This window comes from Rutidosis leptorrhynchoides, unplaced genomic scaffold (assembly GCF_046630445.1).
Source record: "Rutidosis leptorrhynchoides isolate AG116_Rl617_1_P2 unplaced genomic scaffold, CSIRO_AGI_Rlap_v1 contig200, whole genome shotgun sequence".
NCBI lineage: Eukaryota > Viridiplantae > Streptophyta > Magnoliopsida > Asterales > Asteraceae > Rutidosis > Rutidosis leptorrhynchoides.
Window position 1 is genome coordinate 36,010 of NW_027266449.1, and position 20,342 is coordinate 56,351.

At 33.9% G+C, this 20,342-nt stretch overlaps 3 protein-coding genes across 3 annotated transcripts; 2 read left to right on the top strand and 1 right to left on the bottom strand.

Moving 5' to 3' along the window:
• The first annotated feature begins 2,954 nt into the window (after positions 1 to 2,954).
• LOC139881821 (uncharacterized) lies at positions 2,955 to 8,386 on the top strand. Its single transcript, XM_071866228.1, has 12 exons — positions 2,955 to 3,089; positions 3,916 to 4,014; positions 4,247 to 4,350; positions 4,582 to 5,378; positions 5,504 to 5,626; positions 5,729 to 5,817; positions 5,908 to 6,108; positions 6,294 to 6,803; positions 7,505 to 7,588; positions 7,634 to 7,700; positions 8,070 to 8,133; positions 8,338 to 8,386. The coding sequence occupies exons 1-12, from the start codon at positions 2,955 to 2,957 to the stop codon at positions 8,384 to 8,386; spliced, it is 2,322 nt and encodes a 773-aa protein (XP_071722329.1).
• A 50-nt stretch (positions 8,387 to 8,436) lies between these two features.
• LOC139881822 (probable peroxidase 26) lies at positions 8,437 to 10,131 on the bottom strand. Its single transcript, XM_071866229.1, has 4 exons — positions 9,874 to 10,131; positions 9,422 to 9,601; positions 9,048 to 9,207; positions 8,437 to 8,861 (listed from the first exon to the last, which is right to left on the bottom strand). Exons 1-4 carry the CDS (start codon positions 10,129 to 10,131, stop codon positions 8,437 to 8,439), a joined length of 1,023 nt encoding a protein of 340 aa, XP_071722330.1.
• Positions 10,132 to 13,350: 3,219 nt separating this feature from the next.
• LOC139881823 (uncharacterized) lies at positions 13,351 to 19,185 on the top strand. The gene is made up of 4 exons (XM_071866230.1): positions 13,351 to 15,358; positions 15,723 to 15,819; positions 18,042 to 18,503; positions 18,876 to 19,185. Exons 1-4 carry the CDS (start codon positions 13,351 to 13,353, stop codon positions 19,183 to 19,185), a joined length of 2,877 nt encoding a protein of 958 aa, XP_071722331.1.
• The last annotated feature ends 1,157 nt before the right edge of the window (positions 19,186 to 20,342 follow it).

Here is a 20,342-nt window from a genome sequence, read left to right on the forward strand (position 1 = left end):
ACTAAGCTTAACTCCATCTCATTTCTCCAACCGGGTTGGCCCAAACCAACTCATTCCTGCCCGGTTCTGAATATGCATAGAAACGGGTCTTATAAAAATTGCAACATATTTACCGCTACTTCAAAACCATAGTAGATAATACTTCCGTCTCTTATTAACTGTCATAATTTTATATAAAAATATGATAGAAAATTAAGAACGGAAAAAATATATATTTACTCAAATTAATCTTACGTATTCCTTTTTTATTTAACGATATTATATTGTACAAGAAATGATAGTCCTTTCTTATTTCAAATAATCCAAAAAATTACGTTTCTGAACCTTAAACTCCAGGATAAGAACCTATTGCGATAATCACCAAGCAATATACTTATTTTATATATATATATAATGGAGGTTTTGCTTGAATCACTAATAAGACAGAGTTAATAGTTTGGTCCCTATCAATAATTTATTTATTTACTGAGTAGAATATTTCTAAACCGTGCATCACGAACCAGGAAGAGCATATATTAATCCAATTAAATTAGAGTCGTACCATAACAAATCATTCCAAACATTTGGTGTATGTCATTAACATCATATTCTTAATTCCTTTGAAAACTATATTTCATGGCTAGCTTAGCTTTGCAATGGTTCGTTGACTTTTTGTAAACAAAATGCTAAACACGACAACTCGACACTTAATACACAAGCAGTCACTCAATCTAGTGATTTCCAATCTTCTATAATTTCCTCTACACATAGTAGATATGATCACTATCCGATTCCGGTTAACCTGGTTCCAGTTTTGAAACAGAATCGGGATCGAAATTTTTCCAATTCTATTATGGTTCTTATTTTCTTTAAAATTTATACGAAATCGAAATAAAATCGCCTTAAATCAAATCGAATGTCTACGATCAAATCAGAACCGAACAAAAACAGTCTATTTTAAAAAAAGTTACGGTTTTGTTGCCGTTTTTAAACCAAAATCAGCCCCAACGTGACCGTGACCATATATTGTATACACTCTAGTATCCTCCACAAATTAATTAGACATGCTAATTTCTTCTTCCAAACTCTTGAAGTCTTAGATATTCTATTGTAGATTAAAAAACTTCAATTATGTATATCAAAATTAAAAATTATGAATTTGTTAGGTGGAGAATGCTTTATAAGCCAATTTTGGGAGGTATGATCCTTCACGTAACATAATACTCCGTACTAGCATAGATTAGGACATTAAAAACTTTCTTATACGAGTAATAGACCTATATACATCGTACTAGCATAATTTTTGCGGGATAAAATGAAACTTTGTTTCATCATTAATCCACAATTTACATTTAAAGTTGAGTTGAGAATCTAAAATGACATCTGTTTAGAGACGATTTTTTTCCCAAGACGACAGCTATTCGCATGCATGTAGAAATAGTATTTTCATTAACTAATAATAAGTCTATAAAACATATTTTTTTGTCATTGTTATAATTTAAATTATACTTCAATTAAAGTGTAAAAGAACCATTTATTATTATCGTTCGATGTTTGACCTTTCCATTACCAAACTACTTATTTGGTTTTACTACGCGTGGAGCATTAGGGAATACAGATTTATATTTTATAATAGATTCATTAATACTATTTTCGTCTCAAAATATATGTTGTAAGTATTTATATGTTACAAGTTAAACTCAAAAATTGAACCTTTAAAATCCATTTCATAGACGAATTGGAATAGAATAGATTGGACTAGATTGGATTGTACGTAGGTTAGTCTATCAAATAGACACTATTAAATCTAAAAAATTATTCTTTTCGTTTATAAATAGATGACGTTTTTATGATACATTTTATTTTTAAATAAATGATGTTTTTATAAAATTAATATATTTTTTATCTTTTTATCCTTCTACTTACTCTCTTTCTACATATAATTAATAATTTAATATGAAAAAAAATAAGGATAGAATTGTAAAATAAAAATATTTTATGTATCGATATTGATATTCGTAAAAATTCTCAAAATGCCATCTATTCAAATATAAAAATAATATTTCAATATTGTAGTAAATTAAATTTAAAGAATTTATTTCTTTTGAAAATTAAGTTATAGAATTTATTTATTTTTTTGATAAATTCATATGGGTAGATTGCATTTATAGAATTTATTAATATTAAATTAAATCATGGTATTATAAAATAAATAAATAAATCATGGTGCTAAATTAAGACATTACTATAATTTTTACATTTTTTTTTTCTTTTCAATTTACTGATTTTAATATATATACTCTTCAAAAAAAAAATTAATATATATATTTATTTATTTGTTTTGTTTTGTTTACAAAAATGGAGGAAATACTCAGAAACAGAAAGAAACGGTCTGTGTAAAATGTCGAGTCGAAGGAGGCATCATCATCATCAATATTCACATTAGCCATTCTTAACCCAGATTCTCAGGTTAGCAACTCTCTCTCTCTCTCTCTCTGTCTACATCGACATTCATGATTCATACATTATAGATAATGATGATTACTGATCTTATTATTATCATTGTTTTATGATGATGATGATCGATTTCAGTGGGTCCACTTTTGTTTTTTCGATCGCTAATCATTCCAACTTGATTGATCACTGATTCCTTTGTTTCCTGGTCGATTCGATTTCAGTATAATGGTGGATTTGTCAAATTTCAAACTATGCGTGATTGCAATTCTCTTTCCAGAATATAGGGTTTATGCATGAGTTAATTAATTCCTTTTAATGATTCGCATTTTGTTCCGTAATGCAGCTTTACATGATGTTTTGATGCTGCTGGTGTTGAATATATTTTTTTTTTTGAATCTGGTTATTATTAGGTGATAGTTAATTCACATAGAGAAATTTCTACATACATACATTCATACATACGCAAATAGAGAGAAAAGGAGGCAGTGAGTGTTGGTGTTAGGTTTGATTGAAGGGTGATGCATTGTGGGGGAGAGGGGAGGCAATGGAGCTGTGGAAAACCCAGGTCTGTGAATTTGCTAAAAGTTGGATCAATTGTACGAGATATTGGCGAGCCGTGCCTTTCTCAGTCACTGATAAAGGTTGTTATAGCTGTAAGAGTCTCTCATCTACTGTTATGATTGAACAGTTCATTTCTGTATTTTGTTCAGCTGTTTTATTTTTTTGTTGTAGCTAACATTGACCAGATCTTTACACTAGCAGATTTAGGCAATCAAATTTAGGCAATCAAATCTCTTTACATATTTTGCATCTTATCATTGTTGCGATTTATCTTGTTTCTCGTTGCTCATTATTTAATATGGTAATTCGTAGAAATCACGCTTGCAGTTGTAGCATAGGCTTCTTTAACCCATGTGGCAGTCAGTATCTAATATAGGCAAGTAAAGGAAAATGCTCCATGGATATGTTTCCTCTATGCCTTCTAGAAGATTTTGGGAACTATAGATGAAAGTGAAAATACTTTGGAGTGGTATTTAGGGGCAGGGAATGAAGATATAGAATGTGTGGCAGAGGGAGTATGTGGTTCTATTTGCTTTCATGTACTATGATGAGGAGGTTGTCGGTGATAGAACCTAGTGGCTGACGATGATTCTCTGGGCAAGAACATGTAGACATGTAAAAAATACAGTCGTTGATATGTGTGTCACTAGGGAGACGAACTTTTGAAAATTCCTATCATCAATATTTTGTTGCTGTATCTTTCAAGTTTCTGTATATGGTATTTCTCTTCTGGGGGAATTGAAGATGGTGGGGCATGTGCGATTTTTTTTTTTAACTCGACTATAGATGATTGGTGCATTTGACAATGAACTTTTATATTATACGTTTCTTTGTTCTTGTTAACTGTCATGCTAGTTGCTTTAATCTTTATACATTGGAATTGATAATGACGAGCCTTCATTGCTTTCTATGGCACAGGTATCCAGAATGCTTAAGCCAGAAAAGTGGCAAGCAAGTTTTGATAGTGATGGAAAAGTTTCTCAATTTCAAAAGGCATTGAAGTTGATAGCATTAGGGGTATGTTCATTTATCATTGTTGTATATATATCATCCACCAAGAGGTGGATTTGTTGTACACTGTTGAAATTTACTATGGATTACCCTCTATTATTTCATTTTTTCCACCATTCTCGTTTTCTCGTTGGTGATTTGATGTATGATAAAAGAACTAAGGTATTCGGGGACAGCTATTTTTTTTTCCTTTATGGGTTTGAAGCTTTCAATTCTAACTAGTAGTTGCTGCACATAGGGTGTGGAGCCATCTATAAGGGCAGAGGTTTGGGAATTTCTCCTTGGCTGCTATGCTTTGGGAACCACCACTGATTTTCGGAGGCAACTAAGGACAGCACGGAGGTATCAAGCCATTTATCTTTATGAAAATTTATGTTTCTTCCAAGTATGTGTACCATTATGTGAACTGTTAGTTTTTTCTCTGTTTTTGTTGGTTTTTTTTAAAAGGAAATATATAAAAAATTCCTCCGTATCATTCAAGGCTTCTTAGATGGCAATTGTTTTAGATTCAGTATTTTATATAATTGTTTGTATTTGCCTTTTGTTAAAGAATTTACAAAACATTTCGTTCAGGGAACGTTATGAAGACCTGGTTAAGCAATGTCGACAAATGCATTCAAGCATAGGAACTGGATCACTTGCCTATGTTGTGGGATCAAGAGTGATGGACATGAGGACATCGTCCAAAATTGACGAGGCGAGGGAAGCTGAAGCAAAAAGTCAACAAGCCTCAATTGATGAGTGTGACAAGTTAGAAAGGGAATGCAATAGGAGTAATTGTACAGACTCAGCATACGATTGCCAGAGGGAAAGCTCTTGTGATTCCACCGACCTTGTCAGTGGAAGAAGTACAGATAGTGCAGCATATAACTCTTCGTGTTTTATCAATACATCTGGCACATATGATTGTGGTTCCCCAGATAAAGGGAGAGAAACTGAGGAACCCAATTATTTAGGTGAACGTTATTTTGATTTTCCCTCTTTACCGGTCACCGATTTGTTTGAGAAGGGGGAAGATCATAAACAATGTGGTATGCAGAATGATAAGCCCTATGTGCATCATAACTTGATAATTGAGGACAGCAGAATGCATAGTTTTCAGATCAATAATAATGTAGACTTAATTATGGAATCAAATGGCTCTTCATCAGACAGTTCTCATCCCAAAACTCCGGAGATTGAGATGGTTTGCCCTGATGTACATGATCGTGTTTCGCTACATAATACTTCAAGCTATAAAAAGGAAATCGTAAACAGATTGAGAATATCAGATGTTCCAGAAATGCCGCTGGTTAGTGCAACCACATTGCAAGGTGGGGCTGCCAGTGAAGAAAAAGTATCTGAATGGCTTTGGACTCTGCACCGAATAGGTAATAGACTAAATGCGTGTTTATTTGGTGGAAAAGCAGTAACTCAAAATTTCTTGTTAGTGGATGCTTTTATTCCTTTTCGGTGACAAAATATTTGCCGTTTTAATTTTCTTCTCCTTCTCCAGTTGTTGATGTGGTGAGAACAGATTGTCATCTTGAATTTTATGAGGATACCAGAAATTTGGCTAGGATGTCAGATATCCTTGCCGTGTATGCATGGATTGATCCTTCAACTGGATATTGTCAAGGTTGTAATGCTCGAAATTAGTTCTGCTATTGCATTTTCTTTGATGTGAAGTTTGGCTTTCATGTTAACATATGCCGTGTTTTGGTTGGACATGTGTTTTCAGGTATGAGCGATTTGCTGTCTCCATTTGTTGTTCTCTTTGAGGATGACGCAGACGCCTTTTGGTGTTTTGAGATGCTACTGAGGAGAATGGTGTGTCATAAACTTGGTACAATACAAATAAGAATGTGAACTCAATTTATTGCTGTTGTACTAATATGTAAGCTTTTCATGGCATTGCAGCGTGCGAATTTTCAGATGGAAGGACCCACTGGGGTGATGAAGCAGTTGGAAGCATTATGGCATATCTTGGAATTCACCGATAAGGAAATGTTTGCTCACCTTTCACAAATAGGTGCCGAAAGCCTTCATTTTGCATTCCCAATGCTGTTAGTACTCTTCCGCAGGGAATTATCTTTCAACGATTCTCTTCGTATGTGGGAGGTGCGTGCTTTTGTTCATTCATAGAGGGCGTAGTAATTGATAATACGGCCAACTTTCTCTTGAGAGTCTTGATGCGCAAAAGTTGTATAGTAGGTTTTTACTTGTGCTATTAGGCTTGACCTGATTAGTCACACCGTTTTTAACTTTTTTATATATGTTGCTTCTTTCTGTGATCCCTGATATAGATGATGTGGGCAGCTGATTTTGATGAATCTTTAGCCTCTAACTTGGAAGAAAACTGTCTGGATCCACTGGTTGTTCAGCTTCCAAGGGATTGTGCTGTTGAGATTACAGAAGAAACCCCGGAAAAAATTGATGGTAGTTCAAATGGTGGGTCACAATCAAAGCATAAAAACATAGGCCGTTCAACATCTGATATCAAGGGTGGGTCACAATCAAAGCGTAAAAACATAGGCCGTTCAACATCTGATATCAAGGGTGGGTCACTATCAAAGCATAACAACCTACGTCATTCAACATCTGATAACATTGGGATGAGAACAGCAACCCATGATCCCTTCTGCGGTTTGGGAAGGAGTTTTTGGGCAAAAAATCTTCGAATGCATCACTCAACACTGGTATCAGCACCTAGAAATGGTGATGAAGAGTTGCCAGTATTTTGTGTTGCTGCAATTCTGATCTCGAACCGGTATAAAATCATCAAAGAAACACGGTCAATTGATGATATGATAAAGGCACGATATAATTTTCTACTTGGACACATTTTTTAATTTCCGGTTATCACGTTCTTCATTTTGTTCTTATTTAAGCAAGTGTTTGGGGTAACTTGGAATTATGGTGTATGTTGAAATATATAGTTATAAGCTATCGCATGTGTTTGTCGTGTGGTTACTTTCCCTTTTTGCTTTCCAACAGGAGCTCTTAGTTGTTGATATGAGTTCAAATGGAAATTATTCAGAGTAATGGCTGGGATATTTCTCTGTGTTTAAAATAAATTGTTAGGAAACTAGGCACATCATTTGTCTAAACTATCCTTGTTTTATGTTTGCTCAGTGGCATAGCTTTGTGATTCATAGAGCGCATTTAGCACCATGCATCTTGCTCCGGAATGATTTTTCTTTATATGTTCGGTTTTAGTGTGTTCTTTCCTGTCTTTTCTTATGATACCATTAGTTTCCTTGTTTTTTGTTTGGTACATAGTTTCCTTTGTCTTTGATGATTCTGTTAATAAGTCACAATGTTGTTATGAAAAGATATTTAAATATTTTCTTCAGCTTTTATACAATAGTGCTGCCTGTGCCATTTTATTCTTGAAAATATGACATGAATGTAATTTTTCCTTGCCCACCTCTGTTTTGCTTAGGATGGGGATTTTTGATATTGATATTGATATGTATAATGGAATAATCCTTCAATTTATACACTATGTTTGCAGATTTTCAATGACAAGCGGCTTAAGATCAATGTTAAAAGATGCATACGCAAAGCAATCAAAGTCAGGAAAAGATACCTTTTTAAGGTTAGTTTTTTTATGCTATAATTTAAACTCTCATGGTCATGGTAGTCTTTTTACGAGCGGAAATTTTGTTTTATCCAGCTAGTAAAGAGCAAGATCCCTCCGGCTCAGAATGGCGAGTTGGAGGCAAAATCAGAATGATGGCACATCAAGTTTACATTCATAACTGAGATATTTATACGAGCATTAGATCCAATTTTTGTTATGTAGACCTTCTAATAATGGAGCTTCAAACTGTCTGAAGACTACTGGACTTGTTTATCTCCATTGTTCCCCACACATCATCCCATAGGTAACTACCATATTGCTATACTCGACTAAGTTATTGAAGATAATGGCTGTTTTTGTTTTCCAATCATCTAAGAGTTATATTATTTTGTGACGCTGCATGAGTGATTATGGTTCAAAACTTGCATATATTTCCTTATGATACATATCATCAGTATGTGCTTATTGTTTAATTTTTTCTATCTTCTTTATGAAGCAAAGACGAATTTTAACATCACAACCAGATGTGATCAAGAAGCTATTGGGGAGGACTCTCACAGGTTAGGCTAATATGTATCGTCTATTAGAGCTGTTTCAGCGAGTTAGGACTGTTGACTTAATTTTTGCCGAAAGACCGATGGAAGTATGTAACTAGTAGCAATTCATGTCCAATAGGATAACTGGTGCACACATTTTATATATTTTTTAAAGGAAAATATTATTTTTTGATTAATAAATTATGAGTTTTTTCTTCTTTCTTGCAGAATACAATTACATTTTAATGACCGTATAAAGAGATCATATGCTGTATAAGTTTTTCCTTTTTATGATGAAAAAAATGAGAGCTATCTTTATTTAGTTATTTATTTATTTATATGCCGACAATCTCGACGGATCTCTCCTTCCTTTCCGGTTAACAAACCAATACTTCCCATTTTGCTGACGGAATAAGCAAATGATTTCCTGAAATCTTCGAAACTTTGCGCAAATTCTTGTGTGATTTGCATTGTGTCGTCATTGTAGAGTAGCTGCTGATCAATGGTAAGAGAAGCTTCATGAGATAGAACTCTGGAATAGTAAGAGCTGGTAAACTTGTAATCTGAACCGGATTCAGGGTTTAAATACACGAGTGGGTCAGATTGACCCTTCTTTGTTCTTCGTGGACATTGCTTAATTAGTTTGGTCAGTAACGTCTGGTTCATTGCCGGATCTGGTTTTCCGGTGTTCTTGAAATTGTAGAGCCTGTCCTCAACATAGCTGCAATGCGTTCTTCCCATTGTGTGCCCTCCTGAACAAATCAACATTTCATGTTTCTATTAAAATATGCTATAAAGTCCTTTAAGAATCATTGAAGTTATAATAAAGCCTTTCAAGAATTATTGAGTTGATAATATGTCCCTGTGTTTTAAGACTTGTGCTAACATAGGTCATGGACGAATTATATGTCGATTTGCTTGTGTGATTGAGAAGTTACCCATTAGAGTTCCCAAATCGTCTGCGTTTAAGCCTTTAGATTCGAAGTAACGTATTGCTTCCTTGATCGAGATGGATGGTAATGGGAGGTCAACCGACGATTTTCTTGATGACATGCCGTCTCTTCTTCCTGTAAATACAGGATATGATGGAGCACCCGCCTATTCAATTTAAAAAGCAACCAGTGATTATTACTAAATTACGTTAATGTATACTCGTTCCGTCTTTAATTAATTGTCACTTTTTCTATACAACTTGCATAGAAAAAGTAACTAATTACGGACGAAGGTAGTATATAATTAATATTATAAGCATATACGGAGTATTATATAGTATTCATGTAAAAATATAGAAGTATTGATTTTATATGCGTACCATATGAACAGCATCCCTGGTAGCAAGGTGTAGGATATCAGCACAAGAGACGACTCCGGGACATCGACTTTCAAGGACCATCTTGATCTTATCGATGACCACGAATCCTCCCAGCCCTCTATTTTGTGGTGCCATTTTCTCCGAATCAGGTCCGTCTAGCAATATCGAGGCATCACAACCCTGAAACATGGAAATCCAATACCTTTTAATTATTTAGTGCCACAAATTCATCAGTCATACTTCAAATGCTTAATTTAATTCACTTTCCAGTAGATCGTCATGATATCGATGATTGATATACATACAATAATTGTACAAATTTACCAATGGAGATTAAAAAAAAAAAAAAAAAAGTCTAATAGACCTATACTATTTGAAAAAGACTACATAAGCATAAGTAAATTGTACTTTCCTTTTCTTCTCGAAAGTACAACATGTTAAAGCACGCGTACCGTTACGAAGCAATCGGAGTAGAGCAAGCGGAGGAGCTTGGGAGCAATGGATTTATCTTTATTATAGAAGAGCTCAACTTCGTGCTTCACGTATGCCTCCACATCTTTACAAGTATTATGATTCTTGTAAAAATGCCACTCTAAGTTATCTCTCGGCACAACATCCATTGGTTCCACCTCCGCCGTACACAAGCTCATCGTCACCGCAAAAATAACCACCACCAATATTGCCAGCAACGCAACCCTTTTGCTTGTCATTTTAATGAAAGCTAGGTCAACAAGCACTAAGCTTGGAAAAAAAAGATTTTTTTTTTTTTTTGATGATAAAAGGATGAAAAGTTAATATTGATATATATGGCACAAATTTATGACAAGCTTAGGCTATAGCTATTTATAGAAAATATGATCATATTATAATATTAAATATGTATAAACATAGTACATTATGAACTTTTTAATTATGGTGAGATGATCCTCGTTTCAAGCCACCGTGTTGTGACGGAAGAGCATATCGAGGCTTTTTGTAGGTGACAATTAGATAGCTTCGTTAAGGAGCAACGTGCATGCATGTGATTTTTTCTACCTTGACTTTTGGAAACTTTTAATTCTATTGTCGACGTACAATCCAATAAAATAGACCGTTGAACATAATTAATGACACAGTGAAACCTAGGTAATTGTAGTAATTAAGGTTATGTTTAGTTTGTGGAAATTAATGAAATAAAACAACAAATGATATAAGATCACAGAGTCAAGATAATATTGTATATAGTTTTCAGGGACTAGTACTGTATTCGATTACAACTCTCCTTATGGAGGGGCATGTTAAATCTATTGATAATTGATCAAGATTATTAATTACTACCACAGGAAAACTGCCCAGATTTTGTGACACAATGTATTTGTGACGCTAAATAAAACAATCACTGATGCAATTGTCCAATCACCATATTTGCGTCGCTAACATCAACAATCACCGATGCAATTTTGATGAAAGCGACGCAAATTTATTTATTGTTAAGCACTTTCGTTTCACGATACATGATGCTTCACATTTTAGATACATTCAAATATATATGTGTATTTAGTGAAAATTATAAATAAATACATATTTAGATTTGGTAGAGTAATTGTACCATGCAATGACTTTTCCTTGGAAATTAACATACTTGGAAATACAGATTTCGCAATATATATATAAACCATTTCTTATGCAATATAGGATGGGAAGTATAAGAAAAGTGATTTGACTTTTGAATTAACCCTAATAAAACTATCAGCCACTTGTGTTCTAAATTGTCAACTATATAGTATAAAGCTAGCTGTAGCCATGCATGGTTTGCTTAGCTTAATTGAGGCTCAAGAGCGTAAAATCTCTTAGTACCATATTACTCAATAAACCGATCTACGTATTCTTTTCTCGGCAAGGGTGGCTAGGGCTATAGGGTGCGAGAGCTTTTTATTTAATGTATGTATATATATATATATATATATATAAATATATAGTTTCTTAATAAGTTGTCAATTTCCTTAAATATTTTTTGTTCTAATTTCAGTTCATTAAGGAAGAAAGCTAAAGATAATACGTATGACAAGAATAATAAGTTTCAATTCCATCCAATACAGTTAGCTATAGCCTATTATCTTTAAAGTTTAAATTCAAGGACAGTCAAATTTGTAAAGAAGATTTCACACAACATTTGTAAAGTAGAATATGATATATAACATTAAATAATGAAAAACTGAAGTTAAAATTAACTAGAATCTGTTGACCTAATGGTCATCATAATTATTGAGGGTGGATTTTCATCCCGAAAGTCATGAAATCGATTTTTTTGGATCGCAATTCTTAGTTGGATTGGAGGAGGGTGCCCCATTTATAATGCAAAACCGTTGAATTTTAAAAAATAAAACAGAACAATATTAAATGGGCCGGGCCTACATTATAATATGAGAAATTTGAGATGGGCTTTTAAGGTCCATATAAAACTACAGAGACTAGATTGATATCTGGGACCAAGCCCATATTTTACAACGTTATCACTCACACTATCTAAATTGAGAAAATTATGTTTTTACCCTCACTGTTTCATAATGACGGAAATTTATCCCTATAGTTTTGAAACTTGAGTTTTTATCCTACTGTTTGAAAACGTTAAAGGATTTACCCTTCTACCGTTAACTTGTTCTAGGTGGCAGTTAACCGTCATACGTCTCAAAATTTAACCAATAAACAAGCGACACGTGTCCCTTTGATATGGAAAAATTGCCATGTCATATAAAAATTATTTATTTTTTATAAATTTCAAAAAAAATTAAAATATTTTTATAAAATAAATTAAAATTTAATCTAATTTTATATAAAAATAATATTTTTTTATTAAAATAAATTATATTAAATAAATATGAGATATAAATAGAAATTAATAATTATTTTATTATGATAAAATCTTATTTAATGGTAAAAAATATTACTTATTAATAATAAAAATTATTATAATTTAAGAATTCAAATTTTTTATGCAATTCAAATTATTTATTTAAATAAAATGAAATTTGATATAAATAAATAAATTATTTATGGAATTCACATAATTTATAAATATGAAAGTTGATTAAAATTTAATCTTTATTTCCTTATTTATATATCAAATTTTATTTTTATTTTATAAATAATTTGAATTCTTAAATCACAATAATATTTATTGTTAATAGTTTAATATTTTCATACCACTCAGCAAGATTTTATCATAATGAAATTAATTATTAATTTCTATTTATATCTCATATTTTATTTAATATAATTTATTTATATAAAATCAGATTAAAATTTAAATTTATTTTATAAATAATATAATTTATTAAATTTCTTATATAAAAATATTTTAATTTTTTTGGAAATTTATAAAAAATTATATTTTTATATGATGTGGCAATTTGTCCACATAAAAATGACATGTATCACATGTTTATTGGTTAATTTGACACGTAAGACGGCAGAAGGATGAATCCTTTAACGTTTTAGAGTAAAAATTCAAATTTCAAAATAACATGGATAAATTTCCTTATTTCCTTTATTATGAAACAATGAAATAGTGGAGTAAAAACTCAATTTTTCCATCGACCAATCGGGCTAGATCAGGGGTTGATTGTAAATACTTGTTAGAACGACGGTCATTCTAATAACAAATAGAACTTAGAATACCTTTTTTTTTGAAATTGAACTTAGAATACCTATGAAATTACTTGGACAGGAAAATTGGTTTTAATTGTATGTTATTCTTGACTTGAAGACAAGAGGGTTAGGTAAAAATAACTCTCTATCTACGTAATGTTGTAGAGTGTTTGAAATGGACCAAGCTGCAATGACAAAGAAAATGGAAGGGCAACATAGTAATTGACATGCTCATATCAAAGCTCATTCTTCCTATAGTACCGAACTCAAGTGCCGGACACACTTTCGTTCTACTAAACACGATGAGCTGCTGGAGATATGGCTTTGCTTCTTCTTCTTCTTCAAGATTCCGATTTCCGGCTAATTATCATCGGCGACATGTCTCAATGATCGGTAGATTCAACGAAACTTTGGTAAGATTCTATTCTCCTGGATTCCAACAACATTCTGTCTCTGTTAGGGATTCTAGACACAACAACAACAAGTACAGTTTCTGTACACTCGATGAAGCTGTTTCTGTGTTTGATTCTATGATCTCTATGAACCCTCAACCCTCCATTGGCAAATTCAATAAATTATTGGGCGCAATTGTCAGGATGAAGCATTATGTGTCTGCTGTTTCTATGTATAAGAAGATTACTACTTTGTCTGTCGTTTCTCCCGACATTTTCACGCTGAACATCTTAATCAATTGTCATTGTCGCCTGGGCCAGGTCAGCTCTGGTTTCTCTGTCTTGGGAAACATTCTCAAACTTGGTTTTCAACCTACTGTTATCACCTTTAGTACTTTGATTAACGGAATGTGCAAGCAGGGCAATGTCACTGAAGCTGCCAGATTCTTCGATGACATGGTCAAGCAAGGTTATGAGCCCAACTTGATCACTTACAACACAATTGTAAATGGTTTGTGTCAAATGGGAAATATTCATGTAGCTACTAAATTGTTTCGAGAGATAATTAAAAGGGGTTTGGAGCCTAATGTAATATCATTCAACACGTTGATAAGTGGAATGTGCAAAAAAGGTCACATCTCCGAAGCTGTTAAATTGTTCGATGATATGGTCAAGAGAGGTAATCAACCTGATTTAATTACTTACAACATTATTGTAAATGGATTGTGCAAGATAGGAGATGTTGATAAGGCTATTAAATTGTTAGGAAAGATGTGGGAAGGAGGTTTCGAGCCTGATGTAGTGGCATATAACACTATTATTGATGGGTTGTGTAAGCATAAGCAATTGAATGAAGCTTTTGATCTTCTTGATGAGATGAGGAGCAAAGACATTACGCCTGATGTAGTCACGTACAATATATTAATCGATGGTGGATGCAAGCATAGCAAATGGGAAGAAGTTAAAAGTTTGTTGAATGAAATGGTTACTCTAAATATCAAGCAAGATAAACAAACATTCAACATATTGGTCGATGCATATTGTAAAGAAGGAAAGGTTTTTGAGGCAAAGGCAATTGTCGAAACGATGATTGAACATGGTCAGAAGCCCGACGTTGTTACTTTCAATGCGGTGATTGATGGGCATTGCTTACGAGGCCAAATGAAGGAAGCCAAAAAAGTTTTTCATTTTATGACTTCCGAGGGCATTTCTCCTAATATTATTACTTATAGCATCTTGATAAATGGATATTGCAAATCTAACATGATAGATGACGCAATGAGACTTTTTGATGAGATGTCTAAGGTAAGGTTGTTTCCGAATACTGTTACTTTCACAACTCTTTTAGGAGGCTTGTTGCAGGCAGGGAGAGTTGTTTCAGCGAAAGAGATTTTCAGCAAGATGTATGCTTCTGGTCTACTTCCAGACATGATTACTTGCAGAACTTTGTTAGATGGTTTTATGAAAAATAGAATTTTAGACGAGGCAATGGAGTTGTTTACATCAATTCAAGACAATGGCTTATCTCCTGATATTGATTGCTTTAATATTGTCATCAACGGTTTGATCAAGTCCGGTAAACTTAAAGCTGCAAATGATATTTTCTTCAGTCTTAGCTCTAAAGGGATGCATCCAGATGTGTATACATATAATACTATGATACAAGGACTGTGCGGGGAAGGACTTTTAAGCGAAGCATATGATTTATTTAGAGAAATGGAGGAAAATGGTTGCTCTGCAGACAGTTGTTGTTATAATATAATAATCAGGGGCTGCATTCGAAACAAAGATATTGTAAAGGCGATGGAACTTCTTCGAGAAGCATGTGATAGGGGTTTTTCTGCAGACTATACCACAGCGGAAATGATAATAAAACTGTTATCTGATACTGGTTTAGATAAAAAGAGCAAAGAAGCAGGTAGATTTATTAAAAATGTTTGACAAATTCTCTACTCATTTTTATAATATATACTACGTACTATTTTATTGATGTTATCTCCATGTTCTTATACTTGTATTCCATTGTTTGTTTTGACAGTCCAAGCTGCTCTGGGTTTGGTTAAGAAGAAATAACGGCTTAATTGAAACTGGAACTCGCAGAATGTGTCTTTTAAGGCTTTGATGATGACTCTATCAGGCATGGACTTCATTAGTAGCTTAAGTCTGTTCGATGTAAGCAGTCGAATTGATCAGTTATAGATTTTTGTCAAATCAAACAGTATTGGATTAATGATTACTAGTTTAATACTGTCGGTTAGGTTCGTATGTGTTAAATCTTACAGTATTTCCTTTGGCTGCATTGTTGATCAGATATGAGATTCTCCAGAAAGGATATCTGCAAAAACATTGTGTGGAGAGCATTCAAAGTCTTGTGGAGCAGTATCAGTTAGAATGTGAGACAATGCCTTCGCATTAAACCTTTGTTGAATAATTTAGCTAACTCATGTGTATCTGATAGTCATAGACGCTCAGGATCCTTCCCTCAGTTTCAAATGAAAACTCGACTCGACTCGAGACAGAATTACCAATTTGTCCTCATAATTGATCAAGGTCCTTATGCCAAGCTCCCTACATAAATAAAAGTAACATGATATAAATGATGAGCCAATTCCTTTGCCATGTTGAGATGACTAGAATGAAATATTTAGTTTAAGCTGATTTTCGAATAACCAGTAACTTTCTAGGATTCATTAAAAAACAAAGGTTTTTTTATTGGTTTTGGACTATACAATGGAATCGGGTCGATCCTCCGACCTCTGGGATGAAATCTCTCACCCTGATAACTGATAGGCAAACATGCCTTGGTTAACAAACGTATTAAATGCAATCAAAAATCTAAATTTACAAAGAAAATCCAACAAAATTTGCATATCTAGCAACGCAACCTATTTAAAGAATTATTCGGATTTTTGAAATCCCACAGGTACTTTTGGATTTTGCGACAACAGAGGTAGGCTAGTCGAAGATGATTCTAGTGCTTGATCACCTGTAGAGAATAATACCGTATACATCAAAAGGTACTTTTATCAGTCGATACAGGATTATAGGAAAGAGATGGCCAAACGTGAACAAGAGATTGTATACAGTACTTATTCTCATATGATGGACACTAAACATAAAAATATAATGTCGTTCTTCAAGCTAAAACCTTTTGTTTTCTCGTTCAAGAGCTATTTCCTATCATGAAATTAATATCAAATCCAAAAAATATTCCATAAGTTTCAACCTGGTTAACATCCATATTGCATTCTCTCTTTATCGTCATCCACAAAATTCAATCCCCTTCGTGATTTACAAGCTTCATGTTATCAACCCTGTCGGATTTGGCAAGTCGATAAATTCCCAAGTCTCTTAATTCCACAATATTATAGGCATATATGCTTTACTGTGACGTCAGCCAGTCAATTAAAGCTTTCTCCAGACACGAATCTAGTTTTTGGAATGTAATGGATCCGATTTAATTAAGGACTTCCATACCTATTCTTTCAGTAAAAATTCTATAGCTTTTGGATTTGGTATTACTCTGCACGATTCTGTATAGAAACTCTTTAAATTAATATTCGGTAAATTAATAAACTCTCTAAAATAATAAATTTATCCGATTTCGATTTTGGTCAATGTAAAAAATTGAAAAACTCGATAAAATAATAAGATAATAATTTTTTCGGAGATTTTTTTATAATTTTTTGTCCCAAAAAAATCATAAACTAATAATTCATAAAAATTGAAAAAAAATATATTACATACTATTGAAATATGATTCAATAGTTGTCTGTTTTTCTTTAAAGTTCAAGTCTATTTGGAGCTCATTATTAATTTCCAATGCATATGAACAAGTAGTTACTAATTTACATTGAGTCTCAAGGTTCACTATAACATAATTCTAAGAGGCATAGACTATTCTATTTTTTTGTTTGGTATATACTATACAGTATAATTACTTAATTTATACGGAAATATGAATTACGTTGAATCGGTTAAAAACTCTTTAAATTAATAATTATTAATTTATCAATAAATTAATAACTCTCTAAATTAATAAATTTTTTCGATCCTTACATTATTAATTTATAGAGTTTTAACTGTACATGTTTTCTTTAATTTTTCTTCTTACATTTTAAAAAAATAATATTTAGTCAATATTAATGAATATTTGATGGCAGACACTCGGCGAGCCTGATATAGTGACTTAGGATGTGTTTGTTACGCCGTACTGAACAGAACAAGACTGAACAAAATTGGACAATTTCTTGTTCTGTTTTGCGTTTGGTAAATATGGAACAGAACAAAACTGGACATAAGTATAATGACTATTATAACCCTATATATCTTATTAAGTTATAATTTAGTTCTTTCTTTTTTGTTTCACTGCAGTGGGTTTTTATAGGGACGACCATGGTCTCCGTGAAAAAGAAAGAGGACCTATTTGAAAAAAGAGAAACTACAGAGGTCTAAACATAATTTCACAAAGGTTTCTCCTTCCTCGATCTCGTCGAACCCGATCGCTCCGACGATCAGCCATACCGCCGTCGACGGTGATTCACTATACAGAAACCCAATTCAAATTTTAAAAAAATAAATTATATATTCTCTCCATACAGAAACCTACAAAATGGATTGACTAAACCATCACCGGAATTCGACACTTCCACCCTCTGCCGCCACGAAAGAGGTGTTAGCAGCGTGATAGTCGAGTATCTCCGCGCCGAAAACGGCAGCGGGGGTGTTGTCGAAGCCGAATCACGGAAGCTCCCTACTTCAAAATACAACAGGGGTGGTCCCACCACCAAACAGCCGATGGAGAGCTCAGATTTAGGAAAAGCACCACATGGTGTGGCTCGGAACATTCACGAGGAAGATGAAGCCGCCAGAGCTTACGACGCCGCCGCCCTCCACTGTCCCGGCTGTGACGCCGTCACAAACTTTAAAACCAAACCGCCGTCGGAGATCGAGTTGGGTTTTCTTAACTGCCATTCGAAAGCTGAGATTGTTGATATATTGAGAAAGCATCACGCTCCGTTACTCCACACCCGTCGCCACCACGCCGAGCTTCATCTCCGTCCGTTAGACTCGCCGCCCCAGATCTGACTAATCGTCAGTCTCCTACTCTTTCCTCAACCAGATCAGCAACGCTCAGCCGCCATCCATTAAAGCAGAAATTGTCGTGGCAGAATAATTTCAAATCAAAGCTTGGGTTGGTTTTTCTGTAATTAAAAATTATGTATAGGGACACGCTAGTCATTAGCCTTTCTGTCCCAACTTGCTCCATCGTATCCCATCACTTCACATGGGACAAAAATAAAATAAAAATCTTTTTAAATTCTTGTCCTAACGAACACTGTTTTGTTCCATCTTAAGTCAATGCCAAAAGTTGGATTGGGACAAAATTCTTGTCTTGTACTGTCATGTCCTGCGTAACAAATGCATCCATATAGCGCTTTCATTGATGGTTTGTGTAAGGATATGCAACTGAAGGAGGCATTTGATCTATTTGCTGAAATGAAGAGAAAATGCATTACACCTAATGTAGTCACTTATAACTCTTTAACGGATGGTGCATGCAAACAGAGCAACTGGGAAGAAGTTAAAAGTCTGTTGAATGAAATGGTTACTCTGAATATCAAGCTAGATGAACAGACATTCAACATATTGGTTGATGCACACTGTAAAGAGGGAATGGTTTCAGAGGCAGAGGCAATTGTCGAAACCATGATTGATCATGGTCAGAAGCCCGGCATTGATTGATGGCCATTGTTTACAAGGTCAAATGAAGGAAGCCAAAAAACAATTTCAGGTCAAGGCTTCCATGGGTATTTCTCCTGATGCTATAAGTTACACCACCTTGATTAATGGATATTGTAAATCTGAAATGATAGATGAGGCAGTGGGAGTTTTCGATGAGATGTCTAACATAGGGTTGGTTCCAATGTAGTTACTTTCAACGCTCTTATAGGTGGCTTGTTACGGACAAGGAGACCCCTGGCAGCAAAACAACTTTTCAACAAGATGTGCGATTCAGGTCAACTTCCAAACATGATTACTTGTGGAACTTTGTTTGATGGTTTTATAAAAATGGACTTTTAGACGAGGCAATGGAGATGGTTACATCAATGCAAGACAATGGCTTATCTCCTGATATTGAGTGCTTTAATATTGTCATCAACGGTTTGTTCAAGTCTGGTAAGCTTAAAGCTGCAAAGGATACGTTCTCCGTCTTAGCTCTAAAGGGCTGCATCCAACTGTGCAATCATATACTACTATGATACATGGACTGTGCGAGGAAGTGAAGCATGTGATTTATTTAGAGAAATGGAGGAAAATGGTTGCTCTGCAAATAGTTTTTGTTATAATATAATAATCAGGGGCTGCATTCGAAACAAAGATATTGTTCGAGAAGCATGCGATAGGGGATTTTCTGCAGATGTTACCACAGCAGAAATGATAATAAATCTGTTATCTGCTAGCGATTTGGATGGAAAGAGCAAACAAGCTATCTTATGATATTGCAGGGACTAAAAAGTTTTTCTGTTTGTTGGATTCAAAGCAACTAGAAGAACTGTACAATGAACAACAGTGACGAAGAGACAAGAACAAGAAAAAGAAGAAGAAGATAAAAAAGAAAATGGAGATAAGTCAACTGAGAGAATACATGGAAGAGATTTTGAAGTACACTCTTCATTCTCACATACACAACACCTTAAATTTCGATTTGGGTCTGTCCATAGAATTCTGTTCCAACCTGCTTCTTCTTCCTGATCGAAACGACACTGTTTCTGCAGCTTCAGGTAATTAAAAATCCATCATTTAACCAATTTCTGTATTCATTATCATCTTAGGTGTTTAAATATGCTTGTTGGTTTATATGGGGATGAGTTATCATAACGTTTTCTTGTGGAAAAGTC

Bases quoted from the DNA above. Each gene is read 5' to 3' on its own strand.
- LOC139881821 (XM_071866228.1), top strand. From the start codon at position 2,955: ATGCATTGTGGGGGAGAGGGGAGGCAATGGAGCTGTGGAAAACCCAGG. The intron at 7,589-7,633 runs GTTAGTTTTTTT...TGGTCATGGTAG, and splicing joins GGAAAAGATACCTTTTTAAG to TCTTTTTACGAGCGGAAATT. The intron at 8,134-8,337 runs GTTAGGCTAATA...TCTTTCTTGCAG, and splicing joins ATTGGGGAGGACTCTCACAG to AATACAATTACATTTTAATG.
- LOC139881822 (XM_071866229.1), bottom strand. From the start codon at position 10,131: ATGACAAGCAAAAGGGTTGCGTTGCTGGCAATATTGGTGGTGGTTATT. The intron at 9,602-9,873 runs GTACGCGTGCTT...TCCATGTTTCAG, and splicing joins ACTCCGATTGCTTCGTAACG to GGTTGTGATGCCTCGATATT. The intron at 8,862-9,047 runs GTAACTTCTCAA...TGATTTGTTCAG, and splicing joins CGATTTGGGAACTCTAATGG to GAGGGCACACAATGGGAAGA.
- LOC139881823 (XM_071866230.1), top strand. From the start codon at position 13,351: ATGAGCTGCTGGAGATATGGCTTTGCTTCTTCTTCTTCTTCAAGATTC. The intron at 15,820-18,041 runs GTATCAGTTAGA...CTCTCCATACAG, and splicing joins ATTCAAAGTCTTGTGGAGCA to AAACCTACAAAATGGATTGA. The intron at 18,504-18,875 runs GTTAGACTCGCC...GCATCCATATAG, and splicing joins GCCGAGCTTCATCTCCGTCC to CGCTTTCATTGATGGTTTGT.